Raw genomic sequence first — 16,951 nt, forward strand, 5'->3', positions numbered from 1 at the left:
AGGTGGTCACCATGGGTGAGGGCAGCCAGATCTGTCTCTCATGGCAGCTTTGGTCTGGGAGCCATTCTTGGATATCTGGAATTTTGGAGGTGGATTCTCAATATCGGCCATGGATGCCCGGACATAAAAGATGTTTAATTCCATGGGAAGATGAGAGGTGGTCCCTGGGAGGCCAAGCCAGGCAGAGCTGTCTGTCCTGGAAGGTTTCATCTGGGAACAATCCTTGGATATACAGAAATTTGGAGGTGGAATCCCAGTTTTGGCCATGGGCACCTGGACGGGAATGACGGTTCTTTTCCACTGTAGGGAAAGGGTGGAGAGTTGCTGTTGGGATGGGCACGACACACACCAACCCCAACAACAACCCCAGGCAAAAGGCTGTTTATTCTAAAAAGTCAGTGTCATTTATACACTTTTGTATGTTTATCATTCATTAACTTATCCATTGGTTGCTTCACTTCTACAACAGAGTCATTGGCTATTATTTAACTGCAACATCCTGTTATTGGTTACCTATAGCATCAGCATTCTGAGTGTTCAGAAAAACACCAGGTGCAGCCTTGTTGCTGTTTTCTCTTTCTGTTGTTTAGGTGTCTTGCTTCTGTTCACACTAAGTTTCTCATGGGTACAAACGGATTGTGCTAAGATCGATGTCGGAATCAGACAGGCTCGCTGACCTGCTGTTAATTCCCACAGTGGAGCACTGGTGTTTTGAAGGTTGATGAGAAGTGGCCCCCAGGAGGCCAAGGCCAGCCAGGCCCATCTGTCCTGGCAGCTCCTGCCTAGGAGCAATCCTTGGATAGACAGAATGTGGGAGATAGAATCCCACTTTTGGCCATTTGTTCCTAGAGGAGAAGGACGTTTCTTTTCCATGGGAAGAAATCACGGAGCCCCAGCGTTTGGAAGGCAGATGAGAGGCGACCGCCAGAGGCCAAGGCCAGCCAGACCCGTCTGTCCTGGCACCTTTCGTCACAGAGCAATCCTTTGACAGATGGAATTTTGGAGGCAGAATCCCACTTTGGACCACGGGCCCCTGGAGGAGAAGGACAGTTCTGTTCCATAGGAAGGAAAGCACGGAGCCCCAGCACTCCAGGGGCAGATGAGAATCAGCCCTGGACATGCCAAGGTCAGCCAGAGCTGTCAGGCGGCCCCGGGAGCCCAAGGCAGCCAGAGCTGTTCCACGTTCCCTTGGTTCCATGGGCCCTGCAGGGTCACTGTAAGAGCCTACTAATAAGAGAAAGGCTCCAAAAAGTGCTTTGTCATTATGACTGCTTCTAAAATGCCTCGTCATTTGGTCTGCTTATCATAAAATGGGCGGTACAGACCATGGGTAGCTCGCCTTGAGGCCCATAAAAAGGAAGGTGAAACTGGTGCAGGTGTGGAGGGAAAAGCGAGGGGCAGAGTCCCTGACCTTTGCCTTTCCCCCCACCACCATCGCCTGCTGCCAGACACTCTGGGGCCTCCTGGAGCCGACGCTGCCCGCCTGAGGAGAACCCCCCTGATCCTGCACCCCTGGGCAGGGACAAGGAGGCCCTGAGGCCCCAGGGCTGCAGGGGTCACTTGTCCCCTCCTGGCCTCAGGGCCAGGGCCAGCAGCCGTGGCCAAAGGGCTGCACAAGTTGGCTCTGTCAGGGCCTTGCAGCTGCTGCCCATCCCTCTGCCCTCTGCAGCCCAGGCTGTCCCACGGTGTCCCTGCCCTGCGCCTCTGTCCGTGCAGGCTGTCCTCATCCCCCCGGCTGCCCCACCTGGCTGGCCCCTTCCTTTGCTGGCAGCTCTGCGTCCTGCCTGCCTCTGCCTGGGCACACAAAGCCTTGGGCTGCTCCAGGCTCCTTCTGGGGGACATGTTGCAGCCCAGCCCTGCCTGGGAGGGAAATTCCCTTCTCCTGGTGTCCACTCTGGGCCTCCCCAGCTGCCCTGTCACAAAGGCCCCTTGGTTCTTTGGGGCCAGCAGTGCCACAGTGGCCCCTTGGTTCCATGGAACGCCACAGGGTCACAATGGTCCCCTTGGTGCCACCAGCCCTGCAGGGTCACAATGGCCCCTGGGTTCCATGAGGCCACGCAGGGTCACAGTGGTCTCCAGAGGAAGGGCAGCACCGAGCCCCAGGGTTTCAGGGGCAGAGGAGACACAGCCACAGGAGGCCAAGGCCAGCCACATCTGTCTGTCCTGGCAGGTTTGTCTGGGAGCAGCCCTTGGATATTGGGAATTTGGGAGGTGGAATCCCAATTTTGGCCATGGGCACCTTGTTGAGAAGGATGGGTTTATTCCACATGAAAGAAAAGCACAAAGTCCAAGAGTTTGGAAAGAAGATGAGAGGTGGCCACCATGGGCAAGAGCAGCCAGACCTGTCTCTCATGGCAGCTTTTGTCTGAGAGCAATCCTTGGATAGACAGAATTTGGGAGGTAGAATCTCAGTTTTGGCCATGGGAGCCTGGATGAGAAGGACGGTTCTTTTCCTTAGGAAGGAAAGCATGGAGCCCCAGGAGCCCCAGGATACCCCAGAACCCACTGAGGAACGGGGTCCCCCCGGCCTCATCATGCGCAGCCTTCAGCTGTCTCAGGCAGAGCCCATCCCGCCCTCAGCAGCCCCAGCCCAGCCCAGCCCAGCCCTCCTGGGCAGGAAGCCCCAATGGCCGAGCCGGCCTGGGACACTTGCAGGGATGCGGGGGCAGCCGCAGCTTCTGGGGCCAGCCTGGGCCAGGCCCTGAGCGCCCTGCCAGGGAACCATTGCTGCCCCACATCCCATCTCAGCCTGCCCTCGGGCAGCGGGAAGCCGTTCCCTGGGGCCCGGCCCCGCAGGCCCTTGGCAAGAGTCTCTCTCAGCCAGCAATTGCTGCTCCTCCCTGCTGCGGGGCCCAAGCTGCAAGTTGATTTTCTGCCGCTGGCCCCGGCCCAGCCCCGAGCCAGGGCCAGGACCTTGCCCTGGAGCTCTGCGGGCGCTGTGGAAAGCTGAGAGGCAGCTCTGGCTTCTCCACTTTCCATGTGCTAAAGCTGCCTGGCAGAAGAAATGGAGGGACAGCTCTGGTGGCACAATCCCTCCCGGCCCAGGGCACAGCGCTGGGAAGGTCTTTCCGTGCCGAGGCTTTGCTGTGGCCAAGGAAAGCTCCTGGCTCAGGGTCACCTTTCCTGCTGGGCCAGAGCCCCCGAGTGGCCCAGCAGCAGCAGAGAATTCCAGCACAGCCCCGGCACGGGCAGGGCGGCCCTGGGCGGGCTGCGGGAGCCGGCAGCGCCTGAGCTCAGAGCAGCTGAGCCCGGGGGCTCTTGGCCAAGGCCGAGGCCCAGCGAGCATTTCTCAGCTCGCAGGGCAGCCTGGAAAGGTGCTGGGGGGGATCATTCATCCCCCAGGGCGGTCCCAGTGGCTCCCAGGATTTCCATGTCCGTGCTCCCAGCGCTGCTCCCAGCCCTGATCCGTGGGGATGGCAATGTCCCGCTCCCTTCCCGGGGCAGGCTCACACCTGAGCCAGGTGTGCAGGGCAGGACCTTGCCCTGAGCCCAAGCCCTGTCCCCCCTGCAGGATCTGCTTCCCATCGGCCTCTTCCTCCTGCGGCCCCAAGCCCAGCTCGGTGCTGAACGAAGGGCGCTGGGCCGGGGTCATCCCCCGGTGGGGGCTGCGCACCCCCTCTGCCCCTTCCCCAAATTCCCTCCCGGGGCAGCAGGGGCTGCCTCAGGAGCCCTGTGGGCAGGGAGAAGGGGGTGACACCGGCATGGGGGAGGTCACACACGCTCTGGGGGGACACACACGGCCCCTGAGGACCCCCCCTCACCTTCTCGTGCAGTGCCAGGAGGATGAACCCCAACATGGAGCCGCCGGCCCTGGCAGCATCTTGGGGTGTGGGGTCTGGTGGCAGCTTTGGGGTCTGGGAGAGAGGTCACATCTGCCCTAAAACCCCCTCCCAGCCCCACAGCCACTCCCAGACCCCTCAAACCACCCCACAGCTCCTGGCCAGGAACCCCCCCAACCACTCCCTGCATCATAAATGACCCCAAGAACCACAAAATTCTCTCCAAGACACACAGCCCTGCCAAGATCACTTAAACTCTCTCAGAGACCACTCCAAAAGGCCCCTCCAAGCACCACAAATGCCCTCAAGAGACACAAAAGCCCAGCCCAGTCCCCCAAGGAGCCCCCCGATCCCCTCCCACCCTTTATGGCACCAACCAGGACAGGCTGGGGGACAGGAACATCCACGGCCAGGAGCAGCTCAGGCACTTCAGCAGCGATTTGGGCACTTTGAGGGGCACAGCCCAAAGGGGGAGACCCAGGACAGGAATTTCGACAGACAACCAGAATTCCTGGAGAACAGACGGGCTCAGGTGGACACATTCTGCCCCCACAACTATGAGACTGTGGCCCCGTCTGCCCAACCCATGGCATCACAACACCCAAATTCTCCCAAATATTCCCCTGAACCAACCCCAAATTCACCCCCAAATCTTGCTAAAATGGTGCCACTTTAGATACCTTTGTTTAATTTCTTTATTTCTACCCCAATTATGGTTGTTGTGATGGGATGAAGGAGGAAAGTGTTTAGGTTGAAAAAGACCTCCAAGATCATCCAGGGTTGCTGGGTGGCACAAAAAGAAACAATTGGACAGAGCAGGTGAGAATTTTTATGCTGTGAAGTCAGTACAAGAGCTCTTCCCAATGAATTTCCGATTTCAATCAGAGTCCCGATGGATGTTCCTGCCCCTGCATTCACCCAGGTGCCTACGGGGATCCAGGAGAACGTGGAGAGCACCAGCCAGGGCTCTTCCCAACCTGGATCACAGGGAATGTGGGTCACCAGGGCTCTGCCAAACGTGGCTCCTCTGATGGGAGATGGAGTTGGAGCAGAGGACAAAGCTCTTCCCGCAGTCGGGGCACTCGCAGGGCTTCCCTTAGCGGTGCCTCCGTTGGTGTCTGGTCAAGGTAGAGCTCTGTGAGAAGCTCTTCCCACACTCGGGACACTCGTAGGGCCTCTCCCCGGTGTGGATGCGCTGGTGGGTGACGAGGTCAGAGTTGTACCTGAAGCCCTTCCTGCATTTGGGGCAGCGGAAGGGCCTCTCATCCGTGTGAATCCGCTGGTGCAGGAGGAGAGTGGAGCTGGTGTGAAACCTCTTCCCACACTCCCCACACTCGTAGGGCCTCTCCCCGGTGTGGATGCGCTGGTGGACAATCAAGTAAGAGCTCCTGGAAAAGCTCTTCCCACACTGGGGACACTCGTAGGGCCTCTCCCCGGTGTGGATCATCTGGTGGCGGATCAGCTGGGAGCTCCACCTGAAACTCTTCCCACATTCCCCACACTTGTGGGGCTTCTCCCCATTGTGAAGCTGCTCATGCACCACCAGCTCTGACCTCTGGCTGCATCTCCGGCCGCCTTCCCGGCACAGGGTGGGTCTTTGCTCCTCAGAGCACCCTGGGCTGCGTTTGCAGCCCCTCCTCCTGCGGGATCTCCGGGGCTTTTCCTCCCCGTTGGATTCCTGCGCCGTGGAGCCGCTCAAAACGGCCTCTTCCACCAGGTTCTGCCGCGGGCATTTGTCCTCCCTGGGCTCCGTGCTCAGCTCCTTGTCTGGGGAGGAAGGACAAGGAGAGGATGGGATTTGCCTCCGGGCCACAGGGAAGGGGAAGGAGATCCCCCCAGTCCGTCCCCGGCAGGACAGCGTTGGCAGCGGGGTTGTCCTGCAGCCGGGGGCGATGCTGGGCTGGGAGATGGAGCAGGAGAGAGGGGAAAGGGGCACTGACTTCCTCCTCACCTGCCTGGGGCTCCCGGGGCATCTTCCTCTTCCTCACAGCCTCCTCCTCCATCTGGCCAAGGGTTGGAATGGGAAATCCTGGTCTGGGGAGAAACAAGGGATGAGTGTGTTGGGTTGGGGCTTCCTACTGCTCAAGTCCATCTCTAGAAGTCACCGGTGTCCATAAAAACCAACAAAAAATTGACAGTGACTCCAAAAGAATCCTCCAGGAGTTCCCCCTTTCCAGTCTCCTCACTTTGGGTTCTGGGGGTCCCCCTTGTCAGGGCTGCTGGGGGTCCCGTGGGTCCTGGGGATCCCCCTCTCCGGGGTCCTGCTTAGGGATGCTGGGGGTTTCAGGGGTCCCACAGGTCCTTTTTTTCCTGATTCTACTTCGGCTCCCAGAGGTCCCAGGGTCTCCCTCTTCAGCCTCCCTCCACTCCAGGCACTGGGGGCTCCCCCCTCTCCTCACCACCCCCTTTCAGGGCTGAGGGGTCCCAGCCCCACCTCATCTCCAGGCTGCCCCACCCCTCCAGGCTCTTGGGGGTCCCCCAGCTCTGGTATCGTCCCTCTCTGCTCTCCTCACTCCAGGGGTCCCGTGTTCCAGCCCCCAGCTCTCCTGGGGATCCCCAAAGCCAATGTCCCACCCTGCAAGTACCGGGTGATCCTCACATGGACCCCCAAGGGGCAATTATGGCTCAGCTTTGGAGTCCTGCAAGATCCACAAATCCCCTCTGGCCCAAAAAATCCCTCCCAGGGACATGCAAGGACATCTGGGGCTCGATTCCAGAATCTGCAAGCTCCAAACACCCCTCCAAAAAAACCCCTCCTGCTGACCCCCCGATAGATTTGGGGTGAGCTCCCCCTCCCCGCTCACCTGCAGGATGGGGGGGAAGATGCTACCGGGGCTGGGGGTGCTGCGGACACAGTGGGCGGGCGGTGGAACCTCGTGGTTCTCCAGCTCCTCCTCCTCCTCTCTCCCTCCTCTCCCTCCCGCTCCTCCTCCACTCCCACCCTGCCCCCCCTTTCCCACCCCCTCTGCCCCACGGCTGCCGCAGCACCGGCTGCTGTGTGGGGGGAGCCCCGATCAGCCCCAGGCATGGACAGGGGGGTTGGGGACCCCCCCAGTGCGGATCCCTCCCTTCCCCAGAGCCCCAGGGAATCGCTCCAGGGCTCAGGTGCTGGGGGACAGGGCTGGACCCCCATGGAACCGCTCTTCTTCTGGCCCAACTCCACCTTTCCCTCCCCTCTCCTCCCCTTTCTCAGCGTTCCCCCAATCCACAGCCCCATTCCAGCTCAATTTGGGTGTCCCAGCCCCATCCCGCTTTGTTTGCGGCTCCCAGCCCCCTATCGCCCCCCCCCCACTTCTGCACCTTCCCCATCCCCAATCCCCACCTCCCCTCCCCCGGCCTTGGTTTTGGGGGTTCCAGGCCCCTCCTGCTCACTTTGGGGGTTCCATTCCCCATTTCGCTCAATTTGGGGTCCCAGACCCGCCCCCCTTCTCACCGCTCACCCCGCGGCCGGGGGGGCTCCCAGCACCACCAGTGCCACCAGTGCGGCCCCAGCTGCCCCCACACGCCCCATGCCCAGCGCCGGGCGCTGCCCACAGCCCCAAAGCAGCCGCGCTGTGCCCTGGGGGGTCCCCAGAGCGGCCCCGCCCCGCACGGCACTGGGAGCACCAGTCCGGACCAGTGCGGAGCGCGGGCGGGCGGCATCAGCCTGCCCGGGCAGGGCCGGGCCCCGCGGGGCTCCCGCCCGCACTCGGCCCCCGCCGGGACAGCGCGGGGGGGCCCGGCCTGGCCGCCCCCACCTCCCCCTCCCCAAATTCCGCTCCGGGGGGCGCTGGCGGCGGGGGGGGCTCAGCTGGGGCCAGAGCTGCCGGAGCCACGTGTCCCCCGCTGCCGGCACCACCCCCTCAGGATTAGGGGTGCCCCAAAACTCCCTCCGAGCTGCCGGATACCCCGCACGCCCCTCAGGAGTGGGGTCCCCCCGGCCTCATCATCCCCAACCTTCGGCTGCCTCAGCCCAGGCCCCATCCCGCCCATCCCCCTCCGCCACACTTCATCCCACCCCCCAATCCACATCCCACCCTTCCCGGGCCCCATCCCGCCCCATCCCATTTCTCCCGGCAGCCGCCACCGGGACCCCAAAAACCCCGCGTGCCGGGGGCTCCCCAATATCCCCCAAGGGGCATTTGCGACTCACATCTGGAGCCCTGTAAGATCCAAACATCCGCCTCCCCCCCCCGCCCCACCAAACCCCCTTCCCCCAGGAACCAACAAAGATATTTGGGGCTCGGTGCTGGAGTCCTCCAAGCTCCAAAAATCCCCTCTCCCAAAACAACCCCAGGCACCGCCCGAGATATTTGGGGCGAGCTGTCCCTACCCGGTCACCTGCGGGATGGGGGGAGCGAGGCCGAGAGCTGCGGACACAGAGAGCGATGGATGCACGTGGAGGCTCCTCTTGGAGGCTCCTCTTCCTGCATCCTCTGTCCCGCCTCCTCTGTCCTGCCTCCTCTCTCCCGCCTCCTCTCTCCCGCCTCTTCCTCCCACCCCTCCCCCTTTATCCCTCCTCTTCCTCCCGCTCCTGCTCCTCCATCTGTCCTCCGTCCAGCAGCTCCGCTGCCGCCCCAAACCTCGGGCTGGACCGTGGGGTCTGGGACACAGCCCCGTGCTGGGGGGCAGAGCCGCTGCTGGGGCCGTCGCTGTGTCCAGGGCATCCTTTGTGGCCCTCGGGCAGCTCCAGGCTCCCGAGGGCTCCCCGAGGGTTTCTGTGGCTGTCCCTGCTCCCCAAATCTGTCGCGTTTAATGCCCAAACGCGGCAGCCCCGTGCCCTGTGGCAGCAGCCGGTGCCAGGACACAGCCCCGGGAGCTGCGCTAATGCCCGGCCGTGCCCAGGAGGGACTGAGGGGAGGGGACTTCATAAGGATCCCCCCTCTGCGCCCCTGGCTGCGCACGGAAAGGTTCTTTGGTGCATGGGAGCGATTTTCCGGGATTTCTGGGCTCGGCGGGGTCGAGGCGGCGGCAGCGGGAGCCGCGGGGCCCGGCCCGTGGGGGCGGCCGGGCTGGAAAAGTGCGCGGGGCCCCAGCGCGGTGCCCGAGGGCTGAGCGGAGCTGACGGGAACAACCCCGGAACCCCCCGGTGCCCGAGGGCTGAGCGGAGCTGACGGGAACACCCCGCTCGTCTCCGCCGCTCGAAGCCGCTTCCCCGGCTCCGGCTGCCGCCGCCGCCCGGCCCCGGCGCGGTCCCGCGGGGTCGCCGCTCTTCGCGCAGCTGGAGGGGCTCGATCCGAGCCGCGCCCCGCCCGTCCCTCGCTGCGGCTCTTGCGGTGACACGGAGCGGCCGAGACCCCGCGCTGCTGCCCCGACGCTCCCTCGCTGCAGCTCTTTCAGTCACTGCGCAGCCGCCACGCCCCGTGCGCTTCTAGAATTTATTATTCCATTCTTCTTCTTTTATTCCATTCGCACCTCCCATCCCACGCCCTCCGCTGCGGCTCTTTCAGCGCCGGGCTCCTCGCCGGTGTCTCGGTGCAGCTCCTTCAGTGCCACGGGCCGGCGGAGACGCCCCTCGCTGCGGCTCCTTCAGGGGCCCGGGGCGGCTCCAAAGGGCCCCGCCCGCCGCCGCTCCCCGAGGCCTCCCCGCTGCTGCCGGGGATCGGACACCGCAGGCGGCCCCGGCCCCTGGATTTGGGACGGAGCTAATCAGAACTGGAGAGTGAGGAGGAAAATAAACCCTGGTACAGAACCTTCCCCCGACCTCTTTCTCCTTGCCGGAGTTCACTTTATCCCCGGCTCCTCCCTGCTGTGCCCAGCGGGGCAGGGAGAAGGGATGGGAGTCGCGGTCAGTTCGTGCCGCTGCTTCCCTTCGGGGACAGGAATCCTTCCGTGCTCCGGCGCGGGGTCCCTCCCATGGGGTCAGTCCCTGCCCTGGCCAGCGGGGGGTCCCTCCCATGGGGTCAGTCCCTGCCCTGGCCAGCGCGGGGTCCCTCCCCAGCCGTGCGGTCACTCCCCGGCCCGGCCCTGAGGCGCGGGGCAGTCGCGGGGCAGCCGCGCTCCGGCCCCGTCAGCGGCACCGCCGCTTCGTGCCGGGCAGGAGCGGCAGAAGGAGCCGGGCGGCGGCGGGGGCTGAATCCCGGCAGCAGCGAGGAGGAAGAAGAGGAAGAAGAGGAAGGGGCCGTGCCAGCTTCTGTGGAAGGCCCCGTACCCTTCCCGCGGCGGCTGCGGCGGCAGCCGTGGGGGCTCCTGGTGCTGCCCCGAGCCCGCAGAGCAGGGGAGCGTTTGCTTATGGCTGGAGCCGATGCTAAAGTTCCTGTTGGGCTGCCTTAGACACTTGGGGCAAGGCATTCCTTCCAACCTGGGCCACTTGGGGTGGGCTGGGGGCAGCCCCGGGGCAGGTGGCAGCGTGTGCAAGGGCCCTTTGTGACACGGTGCAGCACGGTCACCGTGGGATGGAACGGGACAGGGTGTCCCGGGGCCCTTTGTGACACGGTGCAGCACGGTCACCGTGGGATGGAACGGGACAGGGTGTCCCGGGGCCCTTTGTGACACGTGCTGACACAGGGGCTGGCGGCGACACGGCCACGCCACAGTGCTCGGAGCACGCGACGGGACAGGACGGGACAGAGCGGTGCCGTGAGGAGCCCCCGCACAGCGCACTCGATCCTCGCTGACCCGGAGCTTTTCCGAGGCGTTATTCCTGCAGGTGACCTCGAGGCCAGACCACAGGACTTGGTGACCTGTGGCCTTCTTGAGGCTTCTCTTTTGCAGGTGCCCTCGAGGGCAGACCATGGGACTTGGTGCCCTGGAGCTTTTCTGAGGCATCTGCCATCCCTGTGGCCGGTGCCCTCAAGGCCAGACCGCTGGCTTTGCTGACCATAATCCTTGACGAGGAGTCTCCTGTCCTTGTGGCAGGAGCCCTCTGAGACCAGGCTGCAGGACTTGCTGTCCTGTAGCCTTCCTGAGGCTTCTCTGCTGCTGGTGCCTTCAAGGCACAAGTGCAGGACTTGTTCACTCAGAGCTTTCCCAAGGAATCTCTCTTGAAGGTGCCCTCGAGGCCAGACTGTGGCATGGCGGGCAGATTCCGTCGCCTGTTCAAGGTGTTCAGGGGGAAAAAAGGCCCTGGAGCTGCCCCAGCACAACAGCCCGAAGAGCTGGAGCAGTTCCAGCCACGGCAGGACGGTGAGTGACAGAGCTGGGCCACAGGGCTGCTGGTGGCAGCCAGCTTGGCGCCATCCCATCCCATCCCATCCCATCCCATCCCATCCCATCCCATCCCATCCCATCCCATCCCATCCCATCCCATCCCATCCCATCCCACCCCATCCCATCCCATCCCATCCCATCCCATCCCATCCCATGCCCTCCCGTCCCGTCCCATCCCATCGCATCCCTGGAGAACAGGCCCATGGATAGGATGGAAGAGGGGCCGGGCCAGACCCCCCGCAGCAGCCGTGCTCCATGCCCTGGGCATCCCGGGGCTGTCCCTGCCTGGGGAGTGCAGGGCTGGGCTGCGTTCTCCGGCCTCTCCTGCAGCCCCTCAGCTCTGGCTGCGCTCGCTCTTTGCCAGATGCAGCCCCGGACCGGACACAAGAGCAGGACCGTGCCCACGGCCGCTTCCGGAGAACAGTGCAGGTACCTGCAGCCATCCCCACCTGGGCTGGGCCTGCTGTCGCTGCTCAGCCGAGCACCGCGCCTGGAGCACCCCTTGGAACATCCCTCCCTTCCCTGTCCTTTGTTCTCCTGCAGATGTTCCGGAAGTTCATCCACATTCGGCGTGGAAAGACCAGCACCACAGCAACTGAGGGCACAGCTGAGCCTGACTCTGGGCTGACCGAGCTCCAGGCAGAGCCTGATGTCAGCCCAGATATCACTGCACCCTCAGAAGACTCTGACAGTCCAATGAATGATCACACGGTGAAGACTGACGTGGCAGTGACTGAGGACATGGCCATCACAAACACCGACACCGGAGAGACTCAGGGCATCCCAAATACTGACACTATGCCCATTCCCACTGGGATTCATGCTCCTGAACTGGGTTATTTCAAGGAGAGTGCTGATTCTTCTCAGCAGCAGGTAAGCAGCCTGGGGTCAGGGCTGGAGACTCCAAGGATCGTGTGCCCCCTCAAGCCACAGCTGCTGGGCCCCCTCAGCCTTTGAGACCAGAACAGTGAGTCGAGAAGGGAAGCATTTCTTGGGGGCAGCTGGGGAAGTTGCTCCCTTGGACAGTGCTCCAAGTCTTCCCCATGCCTCCTCCAGGTGCCAGCCACGGTGAGGAACATTCACCAGAGTCTCGGGTCCCATGTCACTGTGGGTGCCAGGCTGGGCTTTAACCTTCTGAGGCTGGCTGAAGAGCACCCCGCTGATGTGGTGCTGACCCTCCTGCGCTGTGCCCCATCGTGCGACAGGTACGGGGCCCAGCTGCCTTGAGAGCTCGGGGCTCACCAGCCCTTAGGGCCCATCGCCCTGTGCCGCCTGTCCAATGGGGTCTGCCAGACAGGCGGAGAGCTGCAGGACCCTCGGGCCCCTCTGTTTCCTGAGCCTGCTGCCATGCTCCCTCCCTGCCCCTCAGGGCACCGGGGCTCTGTCACCTGGGCCCCCACAGCTGCACAGGGCATGGTACTGTGACTGAGACGCCCCTGACTCAGAGCTCCGATCCCACAGAGCTGCCACAATGATGTGGAGACTCCTAGGCTTGTCAGGCAGCACAACTGGAGAAGGTGCTGCCAACACTGCTCTGTGTGATGGAGGACTGGCCTCTGCACAGCATGTGCACCTCTGATGGGGACGACACACCTGTCCTTGCCCTGGCTGTGAGTTTCTGGAACTGGCCTTTGCTTGCCCCCAAGCTGCCTCTCCAGCAGCTCTCCATCCTCTCCCTGCCTCAAGCACTGGGTGAAACCTGGGCTAGGGGCAGGCTCAGGGGGCACCAGGCCCGGTGCTCCCCCTGCATCTCCCCTCGGGCCCTGCCACATGGACAGCTCGGCACCGAGCGCTGTCTCGGGCTGCTTCTTTTGCAGGCAACTCTGGGGCTGTGGGTGATTGTCCAGGTGCCTCGGTGCCACGAGGCAGTGAACCTTTACTCCTCCCGCATCTTTGTGGCTCTGCTCTCCCATGTTGTCATCACCACACAGCAGATGCCAGAGGAAGTTGATCACTTCTGGAGAGCGTGCCGGGAGGAACACCGCCTTCCCAGCAACCCCAACAGGTCCCAGTCCTCCTGTCCTTCCCATGCCCTTGTGGCCAGCGCCAGTGCTCCCAGTGTGACCTGGGCTTTGCTCTGCACACAGGTTTGCAGTGCAGGCCATGAAGGCTCTGCTCTGTCGACTGCGCTGTGACAATGAGGTGGTGGCGATGGAGCGCAAGCGTGGCTGGGACACGCTGCTGTGTGCTGACACCCAGCACTATGCAGTGGGTCTGCTGGCCAGGTGAGACCCCCTTCTCCCCACTGCCCCCGGCACTTGTGCCCTGTGCCCGCGGTGCCCCACACAGTCCTTGTGGCCATGGGCCAGAGGGCCTGGTCAATGAGGGATGGCCAAGGACGCTGGAAAAGGCTGGAGAAGGGTGCTCAGGAGCAGCCACCTCCCAGAGCACCCACATCCCCTGCAGGGATGCTGGGGAAAGACCAGACCTCTGTGAGTCAGTCCTGGGAGATGTTTGCCCCCCCAGCTCACAGCCTTGATGCCTTTTTCCCTCTGCCAGAGAGATGCGCCGGGTCTCCCTTCCCATGTGTTCTGGGATTGCACTCCGCCTGCTTGGGCTGCTGAGCAGGGAGGAGCCACGCTGGGATCTGCCCTTCCTGGCATTCCTTGTGGAGGTGAGCCTGACGGCCAGTGCTGCCTCGCTGAGCTGCCTCCCGCCTCTCTGCCCTCTCGTAGCCGCAGCTGCCTGGGACGTGCCCGCGCCCTGCGCTGCTGCCTGGGCCCAGCCCTGGGCGGTTCCGGGCTCCTGCCGGCCGGCTCCCCTGTCACTGCCCTGTGCCTTTCAGCTCCTCGAGTGCCTGGACTTGAGGGAATGCGGTGACAGTGTCCTGGAGATGATGTCCAGGTACCTGCTGAGCGAGTGCAGGCAGAGATGTCGCCTGGCACTCAGAGGCCTCGTGGTGCTCAGCAAGGATCCCACGATGGTGAGAAGGCGGCAGCGGCTGAAGCTGCGCTGGGGAAAGCAGTCACATGGGCTTGGCTGGGCTTCAGGAGCTGAGGCAGCTGCTCCCAGCTCTCCTGCCTCCCGGCTCAGCTGCCCCAGTGCTTCAGGACAGGCCTTTGGCCTCTGGGCCCTGCGGCAGCAGGGTGGGCTTGCAGGGCCAGGGTGGTGTAGGCAGTGCAGCCGTTCATGGCTTCACAGCACAGCCTTGTGTTCCACACAGGCCAGAAGAATGGGCAGCCTGTCTCAACGGCTTGTGGAGCTGCTGGGCGATGCAGATGGAGAGGTGGTCAGGATGTCCCTCTCTGTGTTCATGAATGCGCTGGAGAACAAAGACATCCTGGTATCCAGCACCACCGCCCCGAAACTGGCTGAGGCGCTCCTGCCACTCTTTGAAAATGTAAGGCTCTGTGCCCCCAGCCATAGGCTGGGGTGCTACCTGCAAAACTTCAAGCCTTATGGATTTTCAGGCCTTTTCCTTGGGGAACCTGGAGTAATTGGTCTTAGGGTCTTATCTTTTTCCACCAGGACAACAGCCATGTGCAGCTGTTCTCCATTCACCTCTTCGGCAAGGTGATGGAGTTGGTAGTGGAGGAGGGAAAAAAGCCCCTGGAGAGGATTGTGAGCCAGAGCCTGCTCCTGCTCTTCTTGCACTGCCATGAGGAGAACCGCCACGTGGCAGAGGTGAGGTTTTGTGTGATGCTGCTGCATCCCAAGGACGGGGCTCAGCTGCCTCCTGCCCTGGTACCTCCTGGGCTCCAGCATCCTCCTGGCCTTGGAACAGGGACACGAGTCCTGTGCCCTGGGCTGCGGTGCCATCTCTGTGCCTCTGCTGCTCTCCAGGCCTCGATGGAAACTCTTCTTTGTGCGGCCGGGTTCCTGAAGAGGAGGAATCTCAAGCAACTGCTGAAGAAGGAGCAGCTGTTGACGTTCGCCGAGTGCCTGGTAAAGCCTGACTGGAGAAGCCTGAGGCACAGCCTGGAGAAGCCCAGTGTGTGGGGCTGGCAGCTGTGCCCCTGCCCAGTGCTGCACCAGGGGCGCCAGCCTGCGCCCCACACGCTGCTCCCTTCCCCGGGCTCTGCTCCAGGCTCCTGTGGTCCCGAGCCGGGAGCCGATGGAGCCCCGGCCCCGCTGGGCTGTGGCGCGGGGCGGCACCGCGGCTCCCCGGGCAGCAGCCGGCCCTCGGCCCCCTCCAGAGCCCGGCGCCAGCGGCTGCTGGCCGGGCCTCGGGGCCGTGCGGGCAGGGGAGGCCAGGGCTGGGCGCAGAGAGCCCGGCCAAGGGGCTGAGCCCGCGCCAACCCTTCCCTCCTGGCGCTCTCTGCAGCTGGCAGAGGACAGGAGCCGAGCGGCCGAGCGCCTGCACCAGGCGCTGCCGTTCGTGGAGAGCCCGCAGGAGTCGCTGCGAGAGGCGGCCGTCAGGTTCATCGGTGAGCCACGGGCCCGGGGCCCCTCCCCGCCCCGCCGCAGCTCGGCCCCAGCCCCGGCTGCTGCCCCGGCAGCGGGATCCGGGCCCGGGGCCGTGGAGCCCCGCCTGCCCTCGGGGCCGCTGCCGCCCTCTCGCAGCCGTGCCCTCGGGCGTCAGGATGCGGCGAGGGCCCGGGCTGAGCCCTGCCGGGGCAGGAGAGCGTGTGGCCACGGGGCTGGCAGCGCCGCTGCGAGGGAGCCGTGCCGCGGGGCCGTGACCGCCTCTGTGCTCCCAGGGACTGCCAGGGTGTTCTTGAGGGGGCACAAGGAAGAGCTCCAGGTCCTCAGTGAGGGTGAGTGAGGGCAGCGGGCTGGCAGCGGGGGCTGGCGGGGGCGAGCTGCAATGCCTGGCTCGGGAGCCGCAATCCCTGCCCTGGCTGTGGGGGCTTTGCTCCAAGTGTGGACTCGGGGTGACGTGGGCAGAGCACAGAGAGGTTTCAGGGACACGGTGGGGAGCTTCATGGCCAGCACCTTCTGGCTGATCTCCTTGGCCCCTGCTGTCTTCTGGCCATGGCAGGAGCTGGGTGAGATGGCCCTGGCAGGAAGGTCTGCTTGGATTCCCGCAGATCCAGGCTCTGACCGTGGCTCTGTTCCTGTCTCTTCCAGCCCTTCAAGCCCTGAGGAGAGACGACAGCCCTTCCCAGACAAACATCGTAGTTCAGAAAACATTCAAGGAAAGAGCTGCTGAACTACGTTCATCTGCTGGCTCAGAACCAGAGTCCCTTTAAGCCCTCCAGATATCCTGGAAGATGAGACCATCTGGAGACTAGAATAGAGCAGCTGGAGCTCCAGGCACAGCTGATGCTGGTCACAGCTGAGCCTGTGGAAAGCTCCCATAGCTCCTGCCCTCTCCCTCCTTTTTGACAGCTCCATCCCTCCAGCCCTCAGACCCTGCCCATCCCCTTTTTCCCTCCCAGCTCATCCCTTCGCTTCGCCTCCTATTAATAAACAGTTTGGCTTCTTCACTTGACCTGCATCTCTGTGGTGCTGAAGCAGCCCAAAACCTGAGCCCTGGGACACACAGGCCCCTCCTGCCGCTCTCTTCCGTGCTATTACTGCAACCCTAGGGAATATCACCGTGTCCCGCAGCCGTAGGGAGGAGGAGAGAAGATCCAGCAGGCAGGAACTGTGCAGCAAGATTGATTTATTTAACTATTTTACAAACTCTTTTATAGACTTTTTTCTTCATAGTCTAATTGGACAAAGGATCAGCCACCCCTTGGGGTGATTGGCTAAAATCCTAAAGCATCCATTGTCAAAATATTTTCTACTGTACTATAAACAAGACTTTTCAAGGCTGCAGCTGTTTGGTTGTTTACATAACTCTGCTACCTCTTCTGTGAGAGAGGAAAGTCTCTCACAGGCTTAGAAAACAGCAAGAAAATCCTTGCTAGCGGCATTTTTGTATCCACACCATGCCATGTTTTGTGCAGAGACACAGAGGAACGAGGGCAGCTCAGGCTGGAAAGGTCCCTGTCCTGAAGGTCCAGTTCCACAACACTGTGGAGTCAGAGGTCTTGCTGAGCACCCTGAAGGCCCTGGATTTTAGAACAGCCAACAGGAGGATGCTCCGGAGGCAGCTGTGAGGGATTCCGTGGCAAGCCTCCACGGAGGGCAAAGGAGCTTGGAATGCTGGAAGT

The 16,951-nt window shown here is 62.9% G+C and overlaps 1 protein-coding gene across 1 annotated transcript; it reads left to right on the forward strand.

Moving 5' to 3' along the window:
- Nucleotides 1-10,771: 10,771 nt before the first annotated feature.
- On the forward strand, nucleotides 10,772-16,039 carry LOC309585740 (maestro heat-like repeat-containing protein family member 7; the record flags this gene model as incomplete). Its single annotated transcript, XM_082303622.1, has 12 exons — nucleotides 10,772-10,883; nucleotides 11,272-11,336; nucleotides 11,451-11,780; nucleotides 11,964-12,112; nucleotides 12,995-13,132; nucleotides 13,407-13,521; nucleotides 13,693-13,830; nucleotides 14,071-14,247; nucleotides 14,376-14,531; nucleotides 14,691-14,792; nucleotides 15,172-15,274; nucleotides 15,918-16,039. 12 exons carry the CDS (start codon nucleotides 10,772-10,774, stop codon nucleotides 16,037-16,039), a joined length of 1,707 nt encoding a protein of 568 aa, XP_082159748.1.
- Between the last annotated feature and the right edge of the window lie 912 nt (nucleotides 16,040-16,951).

This window comes from Coloeus monedula (genome assembly GCF_965178545.1).
Source record: "Coloeus monedula genome assembly, contig: HAP1_SCAFFOLD_212, whole genome shotgun sequence".
In the NCBI taxonomy this organism is placed as follows: Eukaryota; Metazoa; Chordata; class Aves; order Passeriformes; family Corvidae; genus Coloeus; species Coloeus monedula.